Source organism: Oryctolagus cuniculus, chromosome 12, assembly GCF_051225735.1.
Source record: "Oryctolagus cuniculus isolate XC-2025 breed Fujian yellow rabbit chromosome 12, ASM5122573v1, whole genome shotgun sequence".
In the NCBI taxonomy this organism is placed as follows: Eukaryota; Metazoa; Chordata; class Mammalia; order Lagomorpha; family Leporidae; genus Oryctolagus; species Oryctolagus cuniculus.
Window position 1 is genome coordinate 53,815,620 of NC_142878.1, and position 23,448 is coordinate 53,839,067.

The 23,448-nt window shown below is 46.2% G+C and overlaps 1 protein-coding gene across 5 annotated transcripts in view; it reads right to left on the reverse strand.

The window, feature by feature from the left end:
* The window catches only part of RPGRIP1 (RPGR interacting protein 1), a 91,861-nt gene that overhangs the window by 30,967 nt on the left and 37,446 nt on the right, over positions 1-23,448 (reverse strand). For all 5 annotated transcript variants that reach the window (XM_089309962.1, XM_089309965.1, XM_089309964.1 and 2 more), the window contains 10 exons: positions 14,752-14,897; positions 10,607-10,767; positions 8,816-8,959; positions 8,247-8,364; positions 3,879-4,331; positions 3,560-3,711; positions 2,784-3,126; positions 1,404-1,588; positions 895-1,098; positions 406-541 (listed from right to left, as the gene is read on the reverse strand). In XM_089309962.1, the coding sequence (XP_089166088.1) occupies positions 406-541; positions 895-1,098; positions 1,404-1,588; positions 2,784-3,126; positions 3,560-3,711; positions 3,879-4,331; positions 8,247-8,364; positions 8,816-8,959; positions 10,607-10,767; positions 14,752-14,897 (2,042 nt within the window). The remainder of the gene's footprint in view (positions 1-405; positions 542-894; positions 1,099-1,403; positions 1,589-2,783; positions 3,127-3,559; positions 3,712-3,878; positions 4,332-8,246; positions 8,365-8,815; positions 8,960-10,606; positions 10,768-14,751; positions 14,898-23,448) is intronic.

Sequence of the window (23,448 nt, forward strand, 5' to 3'; positions counted from 1 at the left end):
TTGGGGAGTGAACCAGCAAATGGAAGACCTCCCTCTCGCTCTCTCTGCCTCTCCTTCTCTGTGTAACTCTGACTTTTAAATAAATAAGTAAATCTTTTAAAAAAAATAAGTCTTTACCTTAATTTTAAAAATTGGGTTAATATCACAAAGGAGCCAATTATGCTCCTTCGTAATTCACAAGACTGGAGCAATTAGCATTTTATAAACACTAGCCAGCTTAGTCACCTAGCTTTGAGAATTCTAGCATTGGTCGGCCTGACCATTAGACTTGTAACATGAAATTGGGCCCAGGGTCTTGTGTACTAGCTTCCCATAAAAGATTTAGCACTGCAAGACGAAGGACAAAGGTAAATATCTGGCTTGGTAACGTAATTAAGGTTATGTAGGAAAATGAGAGGACAATACCAGTTATAGGATGCAGGGATTCCTTGCACTTCGGTGCTGACTGAGAGGACATGGTCTCCTCTGTGTGCTGGCTTGTAAGACCATCATCTTCGGTGATCTTAAGCCCTGAGAACTTCAACTCAGTGTAGTTCACCTGCTTCAGAGTAAGAAAAACAATAGTGTATCACTGGTAACATCTTGGTTTTCTCTCTCTATATATATATATTTGCTCTCTTCACTTTTTATAATGTGGTATTTGCTTTAAAATAAATATACACATACATACAATACTAAGGTTCTAAACATAAATTGTAGAGCATAAAATATGCTGAGTTAAATTATATGAAAATGAACAGTCCAGGGGCTTCATTAATCTACTTGTGCTTGTGGAAACAGATAGCTATGATTATTGCCTGTCTTGTGTGTCTGCTTCTGCTTCTGCTTCTGCCTCTGAGAATAACACACCTGAGGACACTACAACCCATATTTTAGTTCTTCAGGGTTTCTTACTTGCAACGTATTCCCATTTAAGATGTTACGACTAAGATACTCCATCCTGTTTTTTCCTTGGGCACCTATTCTTTTGCCATGTTTTCTTCTTGAGTAGGTGGCAACCTGGTGTTCCTTTTCCTTTCTTTCTCCCACCTGAGGAAGTTTTCTCTTTACGTGATACTGGCCAGCTTCAATGGGAATCTCGGCAGATGTCACCTGGTTCTGGACAGAAGGTCAGAGACAGCCTTACAAGGCGACCTCGATACACAAGAAAGGGATCTGTGAACTTGCAGTGGACTTCATTCTTCTCCTGCCACAGAGCTAAGAGTCTCTCTCTCACTCTCTCCTCCCCTCAAGAAAACCCAGGATTTCGGCTCAATCAATGTCTCAGGCATTATGAGGGGTGGAGGTTAAGTTTGCATAACACCTGACATTCACAGAAGGAATTTAACTCCAAGGCTAACACTGTCACCAAATCTGCTCAAGATTGGCAGAGATCTGTTACCTGGGGAGTCCTGGAGAGCTACCTGTGGAGGAAAGGCAGGCTTTTCCTCTTCAGACAAGATCTCTAAACCACCCTTGGTGTCCCTTTCCTCATCCTGTGCTTCTGCTTTCAGGACGGTCTCAGGAGGTAGGTAGTGTGACTTCCAATCCAGGTGCACTTGGATAGTTCCATTGGGTTTCTCTGCAGGGTCAGTGAGGTTAAAATCCCCTGGGAGGCACATGAACATTAATTAATAAGACCTGATCCCATGAAATAGGCAAGTGAGTATTTCTTGTACAGTTCTATTTTCTCCTTTTTATTTCACCATATTTTGTTAGTAACTAATTAATACCCACCAAATAATCAGGATGATAACATATTCAGAAGTAACATAAAACAGCAGTGTAGTGACAGGGGAGGGAAGGGTCTGTACAGGTTTCAGGAAGAGATAAAGGACGTAGAGAGGAAAACAGCTTGCTTGTCATCAGTCACCTACCCAAGAGATAAGATGGTATGATGATTGCTGTTATCAAAGGCTTACTATGTCTTAGGTATACCAAGCAAAGCATCATCTATACTCCAGTGAGCCCAAGAAGGCTTAAGCAAGATGTCTTTTTCCAACTGTCAGGCTGCCGATTTGTAACACCAATGGCAGAGAGCTCACTCTGTCTCTCCTCTTTGGCACAGTGGTGAGTGGAAGTGTCAACCTTTCCTTCCTTCCTTCCTTCCTTTTTCCTTATTATTTTTTTCTTTTTTGAAGCAGTGTCAGGATGAGGAGCACATACTTCCTGGAGCACACAGAAGCTTGTTAAACATGGTTGGCACCAGCTGTACCAATCCACACATCCTAGTAAGGGAATGCGTACCCCTGCCTCACCCTCCTGGGACTGTAGCCAGAGAGCTGACCTCTCCTACATGCATCCCACAACCCCAGGAATGAAGATAAGACAAGATAGTGTGGAGCTGAGCTCTACACTGAGGAAAAAATAAATCCAATTAATTTGCCTTTGTCATGGTCTGATGTGGAAGTCTCTAACTTGTGTCTAATGTTTAAAAGACTTGAGAGAAGTATGGGGGAGTGGAAGGTCACAACTTATTATCAAATAGCTAGTCATGCATCAAGAAACAACAGGCCTCCTGCCAAGACAAACACTGGGAAACACTGCAGAATGCTAGTTTGTTCCGAGACAGAGGTATCGATTTTAGGGGGGTTGGTCTATCAACTTGAAACTTGTGCAAGTTGCTGAAAAGCAGCAGCAGGCAACAATTTCATGGAAGAAGTGAGGCTCTGTAGCTCTTGACAATAGTTTAAAGTCCTTTCTGTAGATTTTAAGACTGCTCCAAGCAAGTACACAAAAGTAGAATCAAGACAGAGACGACATTGGGGAAAAGGCATGAAGATGGGACAACCTCAAACTCCCACCTTTTACAGATTGGTTCTGTGCAAGAGGCAGCAAGGGCACCTGAGCTCGGCCAAGGTACAAGCCAGGCTCTGACTCTTCATCATCAAACACGTAGATGGACAGGGCCTCTCGCCTCAGATATTGATCCAGGTCAGAGGTGACAAGCACGGGGAACCGAGCCTGGTCTCTAAAGTAGGGACTGTTACTGGCTGGAATGATGGCAGTGTCGTGGTCGGAGAAGGTGAAGAAGCGGTACATGACATACGGACTGGGCTGAGTTCCCAGCTGGCGACCCCGGAGGCCACAGCACCTGGTGATTTCAATCCGCAGCTCATTCTGAGGTTGCCAAGCTTTTGATCTGGACTGGAAAGATGTTGGTCTTGGGTTGAGGAAAAAGGGCAGAGCAAGATCATCGTGGTAAGTGAGGACCAACCCCACTCCGGGTGAGGTAGAGCTAGGACTCTGAGAACTGTTAGCCTGACTGGGCTGCAGGCAGATCTAATGACCTTCCCCTCCCTGCAAACTGGCTCTGGTGGTCACTTGAGGGCAATGCTAGCACTCAGGCCTCATCTTCAAGGGTGGTACACAGAAGCTGCCGTGTTCACGGCAAGGAAAGACAGCCAGCTCCAAGGCTTGGTTTCATTTGAAACTCAAGCTTGCTCAAGGGAAGAATCTGGACTAGCTGTGGTGTTTTTCTTCTTTCATTCACACTCAGAACACATACTGGCAGTGGAAGATGGATCTGTTCGCATGAGCTTTTGACTAGGCTCATTTGAGCTGCATGGGGACATCTCACCTCATCCTCCTTGGCCTCCCAGGCTCCAGGTACACTGGCCGACAGGTAGGCCTGGGCCTTCTTTCGTTTATTGCATGCCAGTTGGCTGCGTCCTATGGGGAAGTGCAGTCTCATCCAGTACTCTAGCACCCCAAAGTCTTCTCCACCAACTCCTGGGGTAGCAGAAAGTGCAAAAGGCATGGAGAATACAGAGGGTGTGGCAAGGACCAAGAATAAAGGCAGAGGAAGAAAATGGGAAGCCACCAGAAGGGCATGTGCAGACTCAGGAAAATTCTGCATTGGTCTCAGGGGTTACAGGAAGCCAATAGTACTTACTTACCAGTAAGTGTGACCGAGCCATGGACTTTCTCCACGGTCTCTAGCACTCTGTCAAAGCAAATCCATCCGGTTGCAAGGGTGTGGTGTTCACTGGCCACAGCCTGGTGTAGATCAAGATGGGCTGAAGCCCCTTGGAGGTAGTGCAGGAAAAGGGAATCCATCTCTACCACATACTGGGAGGTGAAGTCGTAGCAGGGCTGCGGCCCCACAGAGAGTGGCGTACAGTGAGTTTCAAAATCATAGAAGGAATAGGTGCAGAAAGTAGTAGGGCGGGCGTCTCCAGCCTGAGCCAAGGCAGCAGATGTCAGGAAGGCCTGGTGGATGTGTAGTTCGAAAAGATTGTCACTCTGACGCAGCAAGGAAACATCCGCTCTCTCCTCATCTCCAAGGGCAGGCAGGGTTTTTAGACTTACTGACATTTGTCGAGTGCCATAGGCAATGTCTTTGAGCTGCTCTAGAGGGAACAGAAAACTGTCTATCCATTAAAGGGTCGGGAGCTCTTCCTTAGAGGAAAGAAGGTTGGAAAGAAGAAGAAAAACATGGATGTCGAAGTTGTGAATATTTCAAGAGACTATGTGATTTAAAAGGAAAGACAATTAGAATGACAACCAGGAGCTTTGAATTCTGGTGACCAAATGATCCAAAGCCTGCTTTAGAGAGAAGATACAGAATAAGTGACTGGAACACTCAACTCAGGAAAACACTGGGTGGCACATTTCATCAGATTACATTATTATGGCTTACAGCAAGGCTGTATCAATTAACCGGTAATTTCAGAAGAAGGAATAAGGAACACAGAACGTCAATATTTCTCCAAGAGTCAGGTCTATCAGCTATCAAGAAAATAGCAAGGCATGGATGCAGTCTCTATTACATTCTGCTGGGCCCCACCAAGAAATGCTTCCCTTTCTCCAGCCAGACCAGTCATTTTTCATTCTGTTCAAATTTGGTTTCATCCTAAGAAGGCAAAAAGTCCCCTTGAAGTTGAAGAGCAATGGAGTGAAAAGTGGGAGGAGACTTACTGGAAAGAGGCTGAAAATATTGGCAGTGGGATGCAAGATGTGTAGACAATGTATCACATCTGCATCAACATCCCTGTCTAACCTAACAGAAAATGAAATATAGTATGCTTTGAACTGGGGAGTAATTGAGTCATCACAGTGCGTAGATGGCAAAAGTCCTGTTTTTTGTAAAAAAAAAAAAAAAAAAAAAAAGTGATTTTTTAAAAAATTTGAAAGGTAGGAAGAGGGGGGCTGGTGCTGTGGCGCAGAAGGGTAAGTCTGCCCATAGTGCTGGCATCCACAGGGGTGCTGGTTCCAGTCACGGCTGCTCCACTTCTGATCCAACTCCCAGCTAATACACATAGGAAAGGAGCTGAAGATGGCCCAGATCCCCGGGCCCTTGCACTCACGTAGAGACCTGGAAGAAATTTCTGCCTCCTGGTTTTGGCCTGGCCCAGCCTTGGACATTGCTGCTATTTGGGGAATGAACCACTTATGACAGATCCAATTCTGACTTTCAAATAAATCAATCAATCCTTAGAAAAACAAAAAAAGCAAAGAAAGGTAGAAAGAGAAAGAGAGATTGAGAGAAACATCTTCTATCTACTGGTTCACTTGCCAAACACCCTCAACAGTTTCAGGCCAAGCCAGGCCAAAACGAGGAGTCTGGAACTCCCTCAGGTAGCTGGGACCCAAGAACTTCAGCCATCATCTGCTGCCTCCCAGCATACACGTTCACAGGGAACTGGATCAGAGAATCCAAAACTTGAACCAGGCACTGCCATATGGGGTGCAGATGTCCCAAGAGGCAGCTTAATCTGTTGTGCCACAATGCCCACACCTTGAAGGTCCTATTTTTAGAGGTAAAGCAGGGGCCAGCACTGTGTAGTAGTGGGTAAAGCTGCTGCCTGCAGTGCCGACATCCCATATGGATGCTAGTTAGAGTCCCGGCTGCTCCACTTCCAATCCAGCTCTCTGCTATGACCTGGGAAAGCAGTAGAAGATGGCCCAACTCCCTGGGTCCCTTGCATCCACGTTAGGAGACCCGGAAGAAGCTCCTGGCTCCTGACTGGCACAGCTCTGGCCATTGCGGCCATCTGGGAAGTGAACCAGCAGATGGAAGACCCCTCTCTACCTCTGTGTCTCTTTAACTCTGTGTTTCAAATAAAAAAACTTTGAAAAAAAAAAAAAGTTAAAGCAGGGTCTGGCACTGTGGCATAGTGGGTAAAGCCGCCACACGTGGCACCAGCATTGGACATGGGTTCCAGTTTGAGTCCCGGCTGCTCCACTTCAGATCCAGCTCCCTCATAATGCGCTTGGGAAAGCACCAGAAGATGGCTTATGTGCCTGGGCCCCTGCACCCGTGTGGGAGCCCTGGATGAAGCTTCTGGTTCCTGGCTTTGGCCTGGCCCAACTCCAGCAGTTGCGGCCAACTAAGGAGTGAGCCAGCAGATGGAAGATTCTCTGTCTATCTCTCCCTCTAACTCTGCCTTTCAAATAAATAAATACATCTTTAAAAAAAGAAAAAGGCTATTAAAGCAGAGTAAAATGTTCTGGATACATCAAAATGTCTTCAGGTTCAAAAGAAAAAGAAGGAACACAGACATGACTAATGGTTTCTTAATTCATAAGACTGATATAATTAAATACAGTATATTTAAAATTGTGTTTTATATGACATAGGGTTAATAGTCTCACCACAAAAAGAACTTAAATACTGTTAATAAATGAGCAAAAGACAAAAACAGCCAATTCTCGAAAGAAATAATTCAAATAGCTGTTAAGCACATGAAAAGCTCTTAAGCCTTACCAGTAATCAAACAATGGCAAGTTAAAGCAAATGAATCTTTAGAAATAGGTAAAAGTAGAGCCGGCGCCGTGGCTCAATAGGCTAATCCTCCACCTTGCGGCGCCGGCACACCGGGTTCTAGTCCCGGTCGGGGCGCCGGATTCTGTCCCGGTTGCCCCTCTTCCAGGCCAGCTCTCTGCTATGGCCAGGGAGTGCAGTGGAGGATGGCCCAGGTGCTTGGGCCCTGCACCCCATGGGAGACCAGGAAAAGCACCTGGCTCCTGGCTCCTGCCAGGATCAGCGCGGTGCGCCGGCTGCAGCGGCGGCCATTGGAGGGTGAACCAACGGCAAAAGGAAGACCTTTCTCTCTCTGTCTCTCTCTCTGTCCACTCTGCCTGTCAAAAAAAAAAAAAAAAAAAAAAAAAAAAAGAAATAGGTAAAAGTAGTTATTCTGCACTGTCTTGGGACAAAGACCTTGAAGCTGAAGGATATAAGAGTTTCATTCCAAGGGAGAATTTCCTTTGTTATATGGCAGTGACCTTGTCAGACTCACCTTGGCTTGGAAAAACCATGACCCAGAGAAGACTCCTCTCCTTTTATTCCAGCTTCATGTATACTAAGAACCCTACTTATGACTTTTCTTGCTAGAGACAGGGCTGCCCTCAACCGTAGTTCCAAATACTCTCATGGCAACAATGGAATAACAACTATTATACAATAAAAACATTCCGATTTAAATGTCTCTGGTTAATTTGGTTAATGAGAGTCAGATTTCACACCAGTGAATATAAAAAGCCAAGTTTCTTGACATGCAACAGGGGTGGGGAATCTCTTCTGCCAAGGGCCATATGGATACTTAGAACATCATTTGTGGGCCATATAAAATTATCAACTTAAAAATGAGCCTGTCACAGATTTACTGAACTTCAATTCCTGTCTGAGGTCACCTTGGTAGGGCCAGACCAAGTGATCTCATGGGCCTTCTATGGCCTCCAGGCTGGATGTTCCCCACCTAACATACAAGGTTGACACCAGAACCTGGTCAGCAGCGGCTGTACTAAATACAGGAAATACAAAATGAACAACTTGCAGCAACTCATTGCTGCCATGTCACCGTTGACATCCTCAAACTGTAATAAAGATTCTAGAGATTTTTTTTTTCCCAAGAGCCTCAAGGAAAAGGATGAGGAGGATTGAGTGACGAAGCTTTACAGGCTTGGGCTGACAGAGAAGAGAGCAAGCAAGTACAATATACCACCTTGAGGGCCAACAGCAACACTCTCCAATTCTCAAAACAGAATCAATCCCCTAAAAACCATTGCTGGGCCCTGGTGAGCCTGTGTGGAGAAATCAGGACAACACACTGACATGATGGAAGGACGGAAGCTGCTAACCCTATGTTAAAACAAGATGATGAGATAAAGAGTAGGAGGGGTCAGTGGCCTGCAATGGCCATGAGAGGCAACTACACGGTACACAGAGAGGAACACAGGCATGAGCTGTGTGCAGGGTACCAGGATGAGGAGAACAAGGTACTAAGACTTGCCAGATGTTGGAAGGCCATGGCTTCTTAAAATACCTTCCAGCTGCTTGATACGGTTGTTCTTGATGTCTAGGAGTTGAGTCAGCCTCTCCAGTTTTTCTTCGTGATCTCTGTTTTCATTATCAGCTTTTGTCATCATTGCCTCCAGTTCCTCCTGAAACAAAATAATGTCTGAACTTTTCTATCTCAGTGACCCAGTTCCAAAGGGCCCAGATAAAAAAGTGGAACTTGCTGCGTCAAGATGACTCACTAGCTCCTTAGTACGGCAGATTCTTCCCCTAGAAAAATCCCTGGGCTTCTCCCAGACTGCTCTAGGACTTCTTGAGCTATTAGTGTCAGAGTAGCAAGCTCCTTGAACTGCCAGAAGTTGAACTCAGAAGGTTCACATTTGCCATTGCCATTAGCTGGCCCCCTTCTAGTGCCAAGGTGCCGTGGCACACACAAGCCCTCAAGTTCCCCCATAGTTAGTGCCTCCTGTGTTTGCCTAGGACAGCGTGTTATCCGGCATCAGCCCTGGAAACAAAAGTGTTGCTTCATCCCCAGTCTTGGGAATGGTTTCCAAGTGCCCAGCTTTCCAACCCTTGCTGTACCATCTTTTCTTGCACCTGATAACACACGTTGATTTTGCGCTGCAGAATAAGCATGTCTCTAGTCTTTTCCAGTTCCAACGTGGTCTCTGCATGCGATATTTGCAACTCACTTAACAACTGGCAGAGTTTCTTTTCTTCTTGGATTTTTTGCTCACTGGGCTATAGAGGAGAACACATTGGAAAAGGGAATATAAATGAGAGAGATTGTAATAACTATTCTTCATAAAGCAATTGCCGATAGCAATAAGATGCCAAAACATAAAAAAAGATGTGTAGGGCCAGCATTGTGGCATAGTGGGCAAAGCCACCACCTGCAGTTATGGCATCCCATATGGGTGCCGGTTCAAGTCCTGGCTGCTCCACTTCCAATCCAGCTCTCTGTTATGGCCTGGGAGAGCAGTGGAAGATGACCCAGTTGCTGATCGGCACAACTCCAGCCATTGTAGCCATCTGGGGAGTGAACCAGTGGATGGAAGACTTCTCTCTTTCTTTGCCTCTCTGCAACTCTGCCTTTCAAATAATAAATAAAATTTAAAAAGAGGACTTGTATTACTTCTCAAGTGCTGTCTTCCCTACTCCTCATCTTCAGTAGCAGGAGTGAAGAGAGGTCACAGCTTCTAGTGGCTGTTTGCTCTTCAGAAGAGCACTTCAAGTCCTGAAAAAGACCTTACTTTTTTTTTTTTTTTTTAATTTGAGAGAGGGCGCGGTGGGGTGGGGGTAGATAGGGAGATCCCATGCACTGGACCATTCCCCAAATGCCCACAATGGTCAGGGCTGGGCAGAGCTAAGGCCAGGAGCTAAAGACTCAATCCAGGTCTCCCATGTGGGCAGCAGGAACCCTACTACTTGAGCCTCCACTCTTGCCTCCCAGGAACTGCAGCAGAGTTGGAAGCTGGAGTAGGAGCTGAAGCTGGGAATTGAACCCAGGTACTGAGATGTGAAATCAGGCATCTTAACAAGTTTTTTGTTGTTGTTGCTGTTTTAATTTTTTTATTTGATAGAATTAGACAGTGAGAGAGAGAGAGAGAGAGAGAGAGAGAGAGAGAGAGAGGTCTTCCTTTTCCGTTGGTTCACCCCCCAAATGGCCACCACAGCTGGAGCTATGTCGATCTGAAGCCAGGAGCCAGGTGCTTCCTCCTGGTCTCCCATGCTGGTGCAGGAGCCCAAGCACTTGGGCCATCCTCCACTGCCTTCCCGGGCCACAGCAGAGAGCTGGACTGGAAGAGGAGCAGCCAGAACTAGAACCCTGTGCCCACATGGGATGCCAGCGCCGCAGGCAGAGGATTAACCAAGTGAGCCATGGCGCCGGCCTGTTGTTGAGAGAGACAGAGACAGATATCTTCCACCCACTGGTCTACTCCCCAAATGTCCGGGGCTGGTCAGGAGTCAGGAGCTTCTTCCAGGTCTCCCACACGGGTGCAGGGGCCCAAGAACATGGGCCATCTTCTGTTATTTTCCCAGGGATACCAGCAAGGAGGTGGATCTGAAGTGGAGCAGCCAGGTCTCGAACCAGTGCCTATATGGGATACTGGAATCTCAGGCAGTGGCTTCACCCGCTATGCCCAACACCAGCCCCCTTATCCAGATTCTTAACCGCTAGGCCAAATGCTTCTTCCCAGATTCTAAATTTTATTAGCTATGAAGGACTGGGAAATGTGTGGAGCTCAAACTTTCTCTACTCTCAACATTTTTATATCCTTCCCCAGATTGTCCCTAACAAGATAAAATACCAGTTTTCTAATCTCTCCATCTTTCCTAAGGATATTTGCCAGAGTGGACTCATTTGTTCAGGGGACTGTTGCTTACCTCGATCTGAGCGGTCTCTTGGAATACAGCTAGGTGAATAGCTGGCTCCGACTGCCTGTCAGGAATTTGGGCAAGCGTGGCTGTCTTTTGGAGGATTTCCACTTCCTGTTTATGCTTCTGAAGCATGTTGGTTACTTCAAGCTTCAGATCTTCATTTTCAGCTGGAAGAAAAAAAATTTCAGAAAGTTGAAATTCTGTAGTTATTGGTAACCATGGTCAGAATTGGATCAAAAGCAAATTAAACTTTCCCACTGAGGTTTAACTCATTTTATAATTTTCTGAGAAAAGTAACTTAAAAATATTTAAGATGTATTTATCTGAAAGGCAGAGAGACCAAGACAGAAAAAGACACTTTCCATCCGCTGGTCCATTCCCCAAATAACCTCAGCAGTAAGAGCTGGGCCAGGATCTCCATCCAAGTTTCCCATGTGGGTGGCAGGAACTCAAATACTCAGGCCATCATTTGCTGCCTTGCAGGGTGTGCACCAGCTGGAAGTTAGAGCAGAGCAGAAGCCGGACTCCATCCCAGGCATTCCACTATGCACTGTGGGCATCCCAAGTGGCAGCCTAACCCCCTGTACCACACTGCTTGCCCCTCCAATTTTTTTTCTTATTTCCACAAAAGGCCTCTAGTTTATTGACCCAGTAAAATGAGGTGATAACATGCTCTCTGAAAACAAAACACCTGCAGTACACTCTAGACTGGAAGTAGAAACACCACCAAAACAAAAACAGGGTCACATGACTGACTACATCAATGTAAACTTTCTGACAGCACCAACCAAACAGCCACTTCCCCCCCACATCAGGGTGACTTGTAGGCAACTGGTTCCCTGGGCAGCCACCTCCATATGTACCCATCCTGCAGGGCAGATGGACATTTCCGTGTGTGTGTGTGTGTGCATGCACATGTGTTTTTCAGGGAAGGAATGTGGTCAGTAGTTAGTGTGTAGATCATTTCATCATCAAACATTAGAGAAGGGTTTAAATTAGATTGCCCCTAATCTTTTTATAAGACTTCAGTGGTGCAACATTTGTTTGGCTTAGTGGTTAAAATGCTGCTTGGTACACACATATTCCATATCAGAGTGCTTAGGTTTGCATCCCAGCTCTGTCTCAATTCCAGTGTCCTGCTAATGCATATTCTGGCATGCAGCAGATGATGGCTCAAACACACAGGTCCCTACCACACATGTGGGAGACCAAGACTGAGTTCCTAGCTCCTGACTTAGGCCAATGGAGGCATTTGGGGCGAGAACCAGGAGATGGCACAATTTCTTTCAAACAAAGATTTGTTTTTAGACTTCACTTGTACTTCCTACAAACTACAGGATCCTTTGCATATGCTAAGCATTATGCTTTAACGGCCCCTGCCTCATGTTTTATTGATGCCATGCTTCTTTTCCTTCTCGCTCCTATGTGAATATACTGGAACCTGTTAAGACTAAATATCAAGGTCCAGGCTAGGAAACAGTAGTAAGATGAGAGTCTTTATGACAGTATCCAAAAACCTTATGAATAATTATCTTCTGCAATATGGCAGGAAGAAAGACAGGGTGAAATGGTGGTGGTAACCAAGAGTGGTAATTTGCCGCTCAATATCACATGAGTGCTAAGAGAAAGATGCCTTCTATTTACCTCTGAAAGGATGAGCATAATAAGTGACAGCAAAATCTATTTTCAATACATTCAATTAATAAAATGGATGTTGAAAAATATTGAGTTAGGGGCTAGCACTGTGGCATAGTAGGTTAAGCTTCCACCTTCGATGCCAGCATCCCATATGGGCACCAGTTCAAGACCCCACTGTTCCACTTCCACTCCAGCTCCCTGCTAGTGCACCTGAGAGAACAGCAGAGAATGGCTTGGCCCTTGGGCCCCTGTACCCAATTGGGAGGCCTGGAAGAGGCTCTGGGCTTCTGGCTTTGGCTTGGCCCTGCCCTGGTCATTGAGGCCATTTGCAGAGTGAACCAGCTAATGGGAGATCTCTTTTTATTTTTTATTATTTTTATTTTTTGACAGGCAGAGTTAGAGAGAGAGAGAGAGAGAGAGAGAGAGAGAGAGAGAGAGAGAAAGGTCTTCCTTCTGTTGAGTCACTCCCCTAATGGCTGCCACAGCCAGCACTGCGCTGATCTGAAGCCAGGAGCCGGGTGCTTCCTCCTGGTCTCCCATGCGGGTACAGGGACCCAAGGACTTGGGCCATCCTCCACTGCCCTCCTGGGCCACAGCAGAGAGCTGGACTGGAAGAGGAGCAACTGGGACTAGTGCCTGGCGCCCCAACCAGGACTAGAACCCAGGATGCTGGTGTCGCAGGCAGAGGATTAGCCAAGTAAGCCACGGTACAGGCCTCTGTCTCTCCTTCTAACTCTGCCTTTCAAATAATAAATAGGAGCCAGAGCTGTGCTGTAGCAGGTGAAGCTGCCAACTGCTACAAAGGCATTTTTTATGGGCACCAGTTCGAGTCCCAGTTGCTCTACTTACAATCCAGCTCCCTGCTATTGTGCCTGGGAAAGCAGTGGGCCCCTGCACCCACGTGGGAAACCTGGAAGGTGCTCACGGCTCTTAGTTTCAGATTGCCATTTGGGGAGTGAACCAGGGATGGAAGATCTAATTCTGCCTTTAAAAGGTAGAGTTAAAGAGAGGCAGAAAGAGAGGGAGAGGTCTTCCATTTGCTGGATCATTCCCCAGATGGCAGGAACTGGGCCATTCTGAAGCCAGGAGCTTCTTCCAGGTCTTCCACGTGGCTGTAGGGAACCAAAGGCCATCTTCCACTGCTTTCCCAGGACATAGTAAAGAGCTGAAAGCTGTATCAGAGGTGAAGCAGCTGGGACTCAAACCAGAACCCATATGGGATGCCAGCACTGCAAGTGGTGGCTTTAGCTGCCATGCCACAGAGCCAGCCCCAATTTTTAAAGAAAGAAAAACATTGAGTTAAAAATTGGCACCTTTGGGGCCAGCGCTGTGGCTCAGTAGGTTAACGCCTTGGCCTGAAGCACCAGCATCCCATGTGGGTGCTCCACTTCCCATTCAGCTCTCTGCTATGGCCTGGGAGAGCAGAAGATGGCTCAAGTCCTTGGGCCCCTGCACCCATGTGGGAGACCCAGAAGAAGCTTCTGGCTTTGGATCGGCATAGCTCTGGCCTTTGTGGCCGATTGGGGAGTAAACCATCGGATGGAAGACTTGTCTGTCTCTCTCTGCCTCTCCTCTGTGTAACTCTGTTTTTAAATATTTTTTTTTTTTTTTTGAAACTCAATCGGCATCATGGCTCATTAGGCTAATCCTCTGCCTGCGGTGCCGGCACACCGGGTTCTAGTCCCAGTTGGGGCGCCGGATTCTGTCCCAGTTGCTCCTCTTCCAGTCCAGCTCTCTGCTGTGACCCGGGAGTGCAGTGGAGGATGGCCCAAGTGCTTGGGCCCTGCACCCGCATGGGAGACCAGGAGGAAGCACCTGGCTCCTGGCTTTAGACCGGCACAGCGCGCTGGCCGTAGCAGCCATTTGGGGGGTGAACCAACGGAAAAGGAAGAACTTTGTCTCTCTCATTGTATAACTCTGCCTGTCAAAAAATAAAAACAAACAAAAAAAAATCAGCATTTTCAGGGCAGGCATTCAGCGTAGCAGTTAAGATGCCCAAGTTCCACAACAGAGCACTTGAGCTTGATACCCCTGTTTAGCTCTCAATTCTAGTTTCCTGGCAATACGCATCCTTGGAAGGCAGTAAGTGACGGGCTCAGGTGAATGCATTCCTGCCACCCATGTGGGAGACTTTGAGTTCCTAGTTCCTGGCTTTGGCTTGGCCCAGCCCCAATCATGTGAGGACTGAACCAGGGCATGGGAGAACACATGCATTCTCGCTTTCTCAGTCTCTCAAATACACACTTAGATATTAAAAAACAATGGCACCCTTCCAAATGGGAAGACATTACATGGAAAAAACATGCATGGTACATTAGGCATCACGTTTTCCTAAGCATCAATCTGACCTAATTGCCAGTGCTCTTATTCTGGTTATCTGTGGCCCACAAAAGAACAGGATCAGGAAGGAGTGTGTGTGTGGGAGAATGGGACAATGATGACAAAAATTCCCTTATCCAAAGGCAGACGTAAAGAACGCTACATCTGAGAGCGCCCTCCAGGGCCTGACCTACCTTTCTCTTGGGATAGCTGAAGTAAGACTTTTCTCTTCTCCTCCAGCTCAGCATCCAGCTGATCCTGCAACTGAGAAACCTGCTGCCGTAGCTGTTCTCCTGTGGGCTCACCGTTCCAGTGAGCTTGGCTACTGCTCTCCAGCATGCTGAAAATGGCAAGCCAGTTGTCAAATGGATACTCAAAGGTGTGTGATTCTAAGTCTTTATTACCCAGTTTCAGCATCTCCTGGGCCTGGTTCACCTTTCATTTCCCTACATGTTTTCTTCTGCCCTTGCTTTATTTGTAACTGTCATTTACCAACTGCCTTGGAACTTCTGGGTCCCTCAGAGGAGTTGCTCAGTATCACTTCTGTGTAGGTCTCAAGCATCTCACTGAGCATAAACCAAGTCACATCCATTTCCCAAGGAACTTCCCCAGCACCATGGCTTTCTTTGGGCAGGTAACCATGAACCAACACATTCTCAGGCCTGCTGGATTAGCAATAGGGAACAAAATCTTCCTCTTCTCACCTCATTCATCTACTTTTATCAGTCACTAGTTTGGAGAACACTTTCCTTTGAACTAAATTATAAGTTAATCCTCTATGGATAGGACCTAAACTTTTCAATAACTCTGCTTCCCACTCCATAGTTGCAGGCTCATTCAGTATCAAGCACAGTCAGAACTTGCCATTTACATGATGAAATGACATTGAGAGCCAATTACTTCCACTTAGAGTTTTTCCCTATCACTTTAATAAGTATGGTGTGAATAATGTGCCTAGGCTAGTAGGAGTGTACCTTAGCGCCTTCTCATCATATATCACATGATGACCCAAAAAGAATATTCTGAGTGATGAAGAGAACAGGTTGGTAAATAATGGTGTCTGCCACAAAGGCCAACAAAATGGATAATCTTCACATGCCTTCATTTCGCCATGTTGTTTCTAGGACACCCCAATAAAATCTTCCAGTCCTGCTGCCTTTAACTAGGTCAGAGGCCCTTTTATTTTTAAAAACTATGAGCTGGGGCTGGCATTATGGAATAGTAGGCTGAGCCTCTGTGGCTACAGCATCCCATATGGGCACTGCTTCATGTCCCAGCTGCTTCTCTTCTGATCCAGCTCTCTGCTTATGGCCTAGAATAGCAGAAGATGGTGCAACAGCTTGGGCCCCTGCACCTGCGTGGGAGACCAGGAAGAAGCTCGTGGCTCCTGATCGGCCCAACTCCAGCAGTTGCAGCCATGTGGGGAGTGAACCAGTGGATAGAAGACCTTTCTCTGTTTCTCCCTCTCTCTGGCTGTAACTCCATCTCTCAAAATAAATAAGCCAATTCCCAACACTGGCTCCTGATTCCAGCTCCTTGCTAATGCAGGGGTGCTGGGAGGCAGTGGTGATGGTTCAAGTAATTAGGTTCCTACCATTCTTTATTTATTTATTTATTTTGACAGGCAGAGTTAGTGAGAGAGACAGAAAGGTCTTCCTTTTCCATTGGTTCACCCCCACAATGACCGCTGCGGCCAGCGCACTGCGCCGATCCAAAGCCAAGAGCCAGGTACTTCCTCCTGGTCTCCCATGTGGGTGCAGGGCCCAAGCACTTGGGCCATCCTCCACTGTCGCTCCCCCTCTTCGCGGAGGAACGACACTAGACCCTGCGCTGTTCTTTTGTCTGCTCGGCCCTTCCTGGGTTTGCTGCTGGTCCTTCCCGGGTTGGCTGCCAACCCTTCCACCTCAGTGGAAGGGCGGCTCCCCCTGCCACTTTCCCCACTTCCGCAGGGGAGCGGCACACCGCCGGCCGGCTCTCTCGGGGGCTGCTCAGATGTTATCCGGATGTTCCTGGTGCATGTTATCTCTCTCCTCCTTTATAGTCCTCTTCCACCAATCCCAACTCTGCTACCCACACGCCAAGCACGCTGCTCTCCTCCAATCAGGAGCAAGATCAGCTCCTGCAGCTCATCAGTCAAATTGGCGAGAGGCAGCTGTGTAGAAGTTGTTTACTCCTCTCCCAGCGCCATATTGCGGGAGAGCAGATGCATAGAATAGGTCTTAATTCCAGTAACTTAGTCTAGTCTGAGTTGCTCCCCACACTCCACTGCCTTCCTGGGCCACAGCAGAGAGCTGGACTGGAAGAGGAGCAACCGGGACAGAATCTGGTACCCCAACCCGGGCTAGAGCCACAGATATCTAATATCTAAGATATCTAATATCTTAAAGAAGATAACACTTAGGCAGCCAGTGTTGTGGCACAGCAGGTTAAGCTGCCACCATCCCATATGAGCACCAGTTTGAGTCCTGGCTGCTCCACATCCAATCCAGCTCGCTGCTAATGTGCCTGGGAAAGCAGTGGAAGATGGCCCAAGTGCTTGGGCCCCTACCACCCATAAGGAAAGACCCAGAAGAGGATCCTGGCTGTTGGCTTCAGCCTGGCCCAAGTCTAGCAGTTGCGACCATTTGGGGAGTTACCAGCAGATGGAAAATTGATATCTCTCTGTCTCTCCCTCTCTAACTTTGCCTTTCAAATAAGTTAAGAAAAAGGATAGGAGTCGGGAGCTGGAGCTAGGAACTGAAGGCAGGCAGTTGCAGGTGACTTAACCAGCATTCTAACCTCAAGGCTAAACTCCTGCTCCTGAATTGTAAACATTAAGGCAAAGTGGAGATTGCACACCTGTTTCACTTCTGGATGTCTCATGATAAATGTATGTTGTTACAGGGTGACTAGTTCAAACTTCAAATCTACCTAGCAGCAGTGTCTGGGACGCGTAAGGGAGAAAACAGCAGAGGAAATGCCATGCAAATTAGAGGGACACCATGGACCTATGTTGGTGTCTTGCACTACTCAGGACCCCAGCAGCCAAGAGCCTTAGCACCAGCTTTAGAGTGAGGCAAGACCAGACTGAAGCAGCCCAAGCCTCTGGCAATAAAGCTGCGGGAAGTGCCTGGCAAGAGCCCTGTGGGGGACAGTGTACCCGCCAACCTAGAGGGAAAAGGATGGGGGCACATTTCTCGGTCTCCGACAACCCAGCACCAGCATCCTCTAACTAGCCGAGAGAGGGTGGGGGCCATTTTGGATGTAAGCAACAGCTGTGCCAGCTTGTGTCTGCCTGCCTAGCAACCAGCCCAGAGGAGATGCCCGAGTCTGGCTGGGAGAACTGACAAGGGGCTGGGCTCTGGTGACTGTGGGAGGCTTGTGTGCTGGGACTGTGAAAGCACTGTGGCTGCATAGGAGGGCACAGGGTGTGGCTGGGACTTTGGGCAGTAACTGTGGGCAGTTCCACATGTTCAGGGCTCCCCGATTCCCTGGTGAGGGTCAATGCTGCAGGATCTGTGCTCACACAGAGGACTGCACAGATCCATTGTGTGGTTTCTGTGGCAACGCAGATGAAAACTGTACCCACTGGGGCTAGTGCCCAGGCATTGGTCACCTTTTAGGACAGGAAAGGAAAAAAAATTACCATGCTCAACTTAGACACTCTCCTTACTCTGAAACACAGAATAGAGCTCCCTGGCTGCACCCAGCAGACACCTCAGGGTATTCACTGAAAAAGCAGACACTCCTAATGCACATAGTTCAAAGAGAAAAGACATCACAGGGGAAAATAAAAAACCAACAAGTATCACCACAAATGCCGAATAATTATTGCAGCAATTCAAGAAACAGGAACAAAGAAGACAACATGACACCCCCAAAGGAACACAACTCTTCAATACTAAAATGTGAAGATGAAGAGATTGAAAAAGTGCCAGAAATGGATTTTAAAAGAAAGGATTACTCAGAAGCAAATTTATGAACTAAGAGAAATCCATACATGAATGAAAATTTCCCATGAAATTGAAATTTTAAAGAGAAATCAAGACAAATATTAGACATGAAGAATTATAGAACAAATAAGAAATATGGTAGAAAGTCTTAATAGACTCAGTGAAGCGGAAGAAAGAATATCCAAGTTAGAAGACAAATCTGAGGCTGGCACTGTGGCATAGCGAGTAAAGCCACGGCCTGCAGTGCTGGCATCCCACATGGGCACCAGTTCTAGTCTCGGCTGCTCCTCTTCCAGTCCAGCTCTCTGCTATGGCCTGGGAAAGCAGTAGAAGATGGCCCAAATCCTTGGGCCCCTGCACCTGTTTGGGAGACTCAGAAGAAGCTTCTGGCTCCTGGCTTCAGATCGGCTCAGCTCCAGTCATTGTGGCCAGTTGGGGAGTGAACCATTGGATAGAAGACCTCTCTCTCTGCCTCTCCTTCTCTCTCTGTGTAACTCTTTCAAATAAATAAATCTTAAAAAAAAAAAAAAGGAAAAGAAAAATCTGGAAATTTTATAGTCAGACCAAAAAACAAAAAAGAAGAAAACTAAAAAGCAGTGTCAGAGATTTATGGGATACTATCAAACAGCCCAACATAAGGGTCTTAGGAACTCCTGAATGCGTGGAAAGAGAATGGATTAGAAGGCTTTTTTAGTGAAATAATTACAAAAAACATACCAAATTTGCACAAAGAGAGGGATACCCAAGTACAGGAAGCACATACAATTCCTAACAGACATGACCAGAAAAGATATTCACAACGACACATTGTAGTCAAACTCTCCACAGTAAAACATACAGAAATGATTCTAAAGTGGGCATGAGAGAAACTCCAGGTTACTTTCAGAGGATCTCCAATTAGACTCAGAGCTGACTTCTCATCAGAAATCTATAGGCTAGTGAAGAATGGCGAGGTATATTCCAAGTATTAAGAGAAAAAAAAAACTGTCCACCCAGAATACTGCACCCTGCAAAGCTCTCATTTACAAATGAAGGTGAAATAAAGACCTTCCATAACAAATGGAAACTGAAAGAAATCTGTCTTCACCCATCCAGCCTTACAAAAGATGCTTCAGGATGTGCTGCACACAGAAACATGGTCATCACTATGAAAGAAGGTGAAGGCAGAGATCTCCCAGTAAAAGTACAAAGGAAATCAAAGTAAACAATAGGAATATTTATGGAAAAATGGCAGGGTCAAGTCATTGTTTATCAAGTCACCTTCAATGTAAATAGCCTGAACTCTTCAGTTAAAAGAGAGAACCTGGCTGAAGGGATTAAAAAAACAAAAGCCATCTATTTGCTGCCTATAAGAAACACATCTCACCAACAAAGATACGTGCAGACTAAAAGTGAAAGAATGGAAAAAGGTATTCCATGCTAAAGAAACCTAAAAAGAGCTAGTGTAGCCTTAATATTTGACAAAACAGACTTTAACACTCACACACACACAAAAGGCAATATGTAATAATTAAGGAATCAATTCAACAGGAAGATGTGACTATAGTAAATGTATATGCACCCAATTACAGAGCACCTGGCTATTTAAAACAAATGTTAGTGGATCTATAGGGAGACACAGACTTAAATACAGTAGTAATGAGGGACTTCCATAGCCCACTTTCAGCAGCGACAGATCACAACCAGAAAGAAAATCAGCAAGGAAATAGGTTCATTTATTCTATAGTGTTGACTAATTCTAACAGATGCCTAAAGAACCTTTCATCCTACAGATGCAGAATACACATTCTTCTCACCAGTGCGTGGAACTTTCTTTAGGATAGACCACATGCTAGGCCGTAAAACAAGTCTAAGCAAATTCAAACAAACAAACAAAAGACCAAAATCATACCATGCATCTTCTCTAACCACAATGGAATGAAGCTGGAAATTAACAACTCAGGACTCTCTAGAATAGATGTAAACACATGGAGAATGAATAACATGCACCTGAATTAACACTGGTCACTGGAGAAATCAAAAAATCAAAAAAATTCCTGGAAACAAATGAAGATGGCAATGCAAGATATCAAAACTTATGGGATACAGCAAAAACAGTATTAAGAGGAAAGTTTATAGAAATTGGTGCCTATTGCTGGCGCCGTGGCTCAACAGGCTAATCCTCCGCCTTGCAGTGCCGGCACACCGGGTTCTAGTCCCAGTCGGGGTGCCGGATTCTGTCCTGGTTGCCCCTCTTCCAGGCCAGCTCTCTGCTATGGCCCGGGAGTGCAGTGGAGGATGGCCCAAGTCCTTGGGCCCTGCACCCGCACGGGAGACCAGGAGAAGCACCTGGCTCCTGGCTTCGGATCACCGCCATGTGCCAGCCACAGCGCACCAGCCACGGCGGCCATTGGAGGGTGAACCAATGGCAAAAGGAAGACCTTTCTCTCTGTCTCTCTCTGTCCACTCTGCCTGTCAAAAAAAAAAAAAAAAAAGAAAAAAAAAATTGGGGCCGGCGCCGCGGCTCACTAGGCTAATCCTCCGCCTAGCGGCGCCGGCACACCGGGTTCTAGTCCCGGTCGGGGCGCCGGATTCTGTCCCGGTTGCCCCTTTTCCAGGCCAGCCCTCTGCTGTGGCCAGGGAGTGCAGTGGAGGATGGCCCAGGTGCTTGGGCCCTGCACCCCATGGGAGACCAGGAAAAGCACCTGGCTCCTGGCTCCTGCCATCAGATCAGCGCAGTGCGCCGGCCGCAGCGCGCCGGCCGCGGCGGCCATTGGAGGGTGAACCAACGGCAAAAAGGAAGACCTTTCTCTCTGTCTCTCTCTCACTGTCCACTCTGCCTGTCAAAAAAAAAAAAAAAAAAAAAAATTGGTGCCTACATCAAGAAAGGGGAAAAATAAATGAACTATCAATGCATCTCAAGGACCTAGAAAAGCAGCAAACAAAACCCAAAACTAGAAGGAGAAAAGAAATACTTAAAATTAGAGAACAAAAGTGAAAAACAAAAAATTACAAAAGATCAGCAAAATAAAATGCCGGTTTTTTGAAAAAAATTTTTTTTAAATTGATATATCATTGGCCCAACTAATGAAAAAAGAAGAGGAAGAATATCCAAATTAATAAAATTAGTGAAAAAGAAGATGTTTCAACAGACACCACAAAAATAAAAAGAACCATCAGAAATCACTACAAAGAGCTGTATACCACAAAGGGTGAAACCTAGAAGAAGCATACAGATTCCTAGATACATACAACCTACCTAAATTGAGCATGAAGACACAGAAAACCTAAACAGACCAATAACCAAGATGGAAGTTTAATCAATAATAAAGACACACACACACCCCAGCAAAGAAAAGCCCAGGACCAATGGCTTCATTACTGAATTCTACCAGATATTTAAAGAACAACAAATTCTTGGGGCCAGTGCTGTGGCATTGCGGGTAAAGCTGCCACCTGCAGTGCCGGCATCCCATATGGGCACTGGTTCGAGTCCTGGCTGTGGTTCGCATCCTGGCTCCTAGTTTTGGATCGGCATAGTTCTGGCCGTTGTGGCCAATTGGGGAGTGAACCAGTGGATGGAAGACACCTCTCTTTCTCTTTTTCTCTTTCTCTTTCTCTCTCTCTGCCTCTTCTTCTCTCTGTGTCACTGATTTTCAAATAAATAAATCTTAAAAAAAAAAAAAAACTCCAATTTTTTTTAAGATTTACTTGAAAGAGTTACACAGAGAGAAGGAGAAGCAGAGAGAAAGAGGTCTTCCATCTGCTGGTTTACTCCCCAGTTGGCTGCAACAGCTGTGCTGAGCTGATCTGAAGCCAGGAGCTTCTTCTGGGTCTTCCAAGTGGGTACAGGGGCCCAAGGACTTGGGCCATCTTCTACTGCTTTCCCAGGCCATAGCAGAGAGCTGGATTGGAAGAGGGGCATCCGAGACTAGAACAGCACCCACATGGGATTCTGGCATTGCAGACGGAAGATTAACCTACTACACCATGGTGCCAGCCCCATAAATAATTTTGTAAGCAAAAAGACACTTTTAAAAGTTAACACAAGTTAATCCTCTGCCTTGCGGCACCAGCACACGGGGTTCTAGTCCCGGTCGGGGCGCCGGATTCTGTCCCGGTTGCCCCTCTTCCAGGCCAGCTCTCTGCTGTGGCCTGGGAGTGCAGTGGAGGATGGCCCAAGTGCTTGGGCCATGCACCCCATGGGAGACCAGGATAAGTACCTGGCTCCTGCCATCGGATCGGTGTGGTGCGCCAGCCGCGGCGACCATTGGAGGGTGAACCAACGGCAAAGGAAGTCCTTTCTCTCTGACTCTCTCTCTCACTGTCCACTCTGCCTGTCAAAAAAATAAAAATAAAAAAATTAAAAATTAAAAAAAATTATCACAAGTATATATGCTCATTGTGGAAAAACTACAACAACACAGACGTATACAGAATAAGAGTGAAGATAGTCCCTTTGCCCTACTCTAATCTTCTCATCTCATTAACAATTTGTGGATCCAGGAGGGAGGGTAGGGTAGAAGTATCACTATATCCCTAAATCTGTATATATGAAATACATGAAATTTGTATAACTTAAAATTAAAAAAATTTGAATCCATGTATACATTAAACATTAACTGGGGCAGGGTTAACAATTTTGCAGCTTTTCTTTTAAACAATATCAATTGACTTTAAGAGTTTTATGTATTTATTCGAGGTAGGAGAAATAGAAAGAGAGAGTGAAAGAAAACATAGTTCCACTGGTTCACTTCACACATATCTGCAGTGGGCAACAAGAGGCCAGGCTAAAACCAGAAACCAGGTTTCCTCAATCCTTGTTTCCTACATGGTTGCCAGCTGGTTCCCAGGGTCTGCATTATCAGGAAGCTAGAATCAGGAGCCAGAGTGAGTCATAAAACCCAGCTGCCCTGATGTCTTCCCACTAGGCTTAATTCTTAAAAGTGGATTGGGCATTATGTATTTTATTTGAAAGTC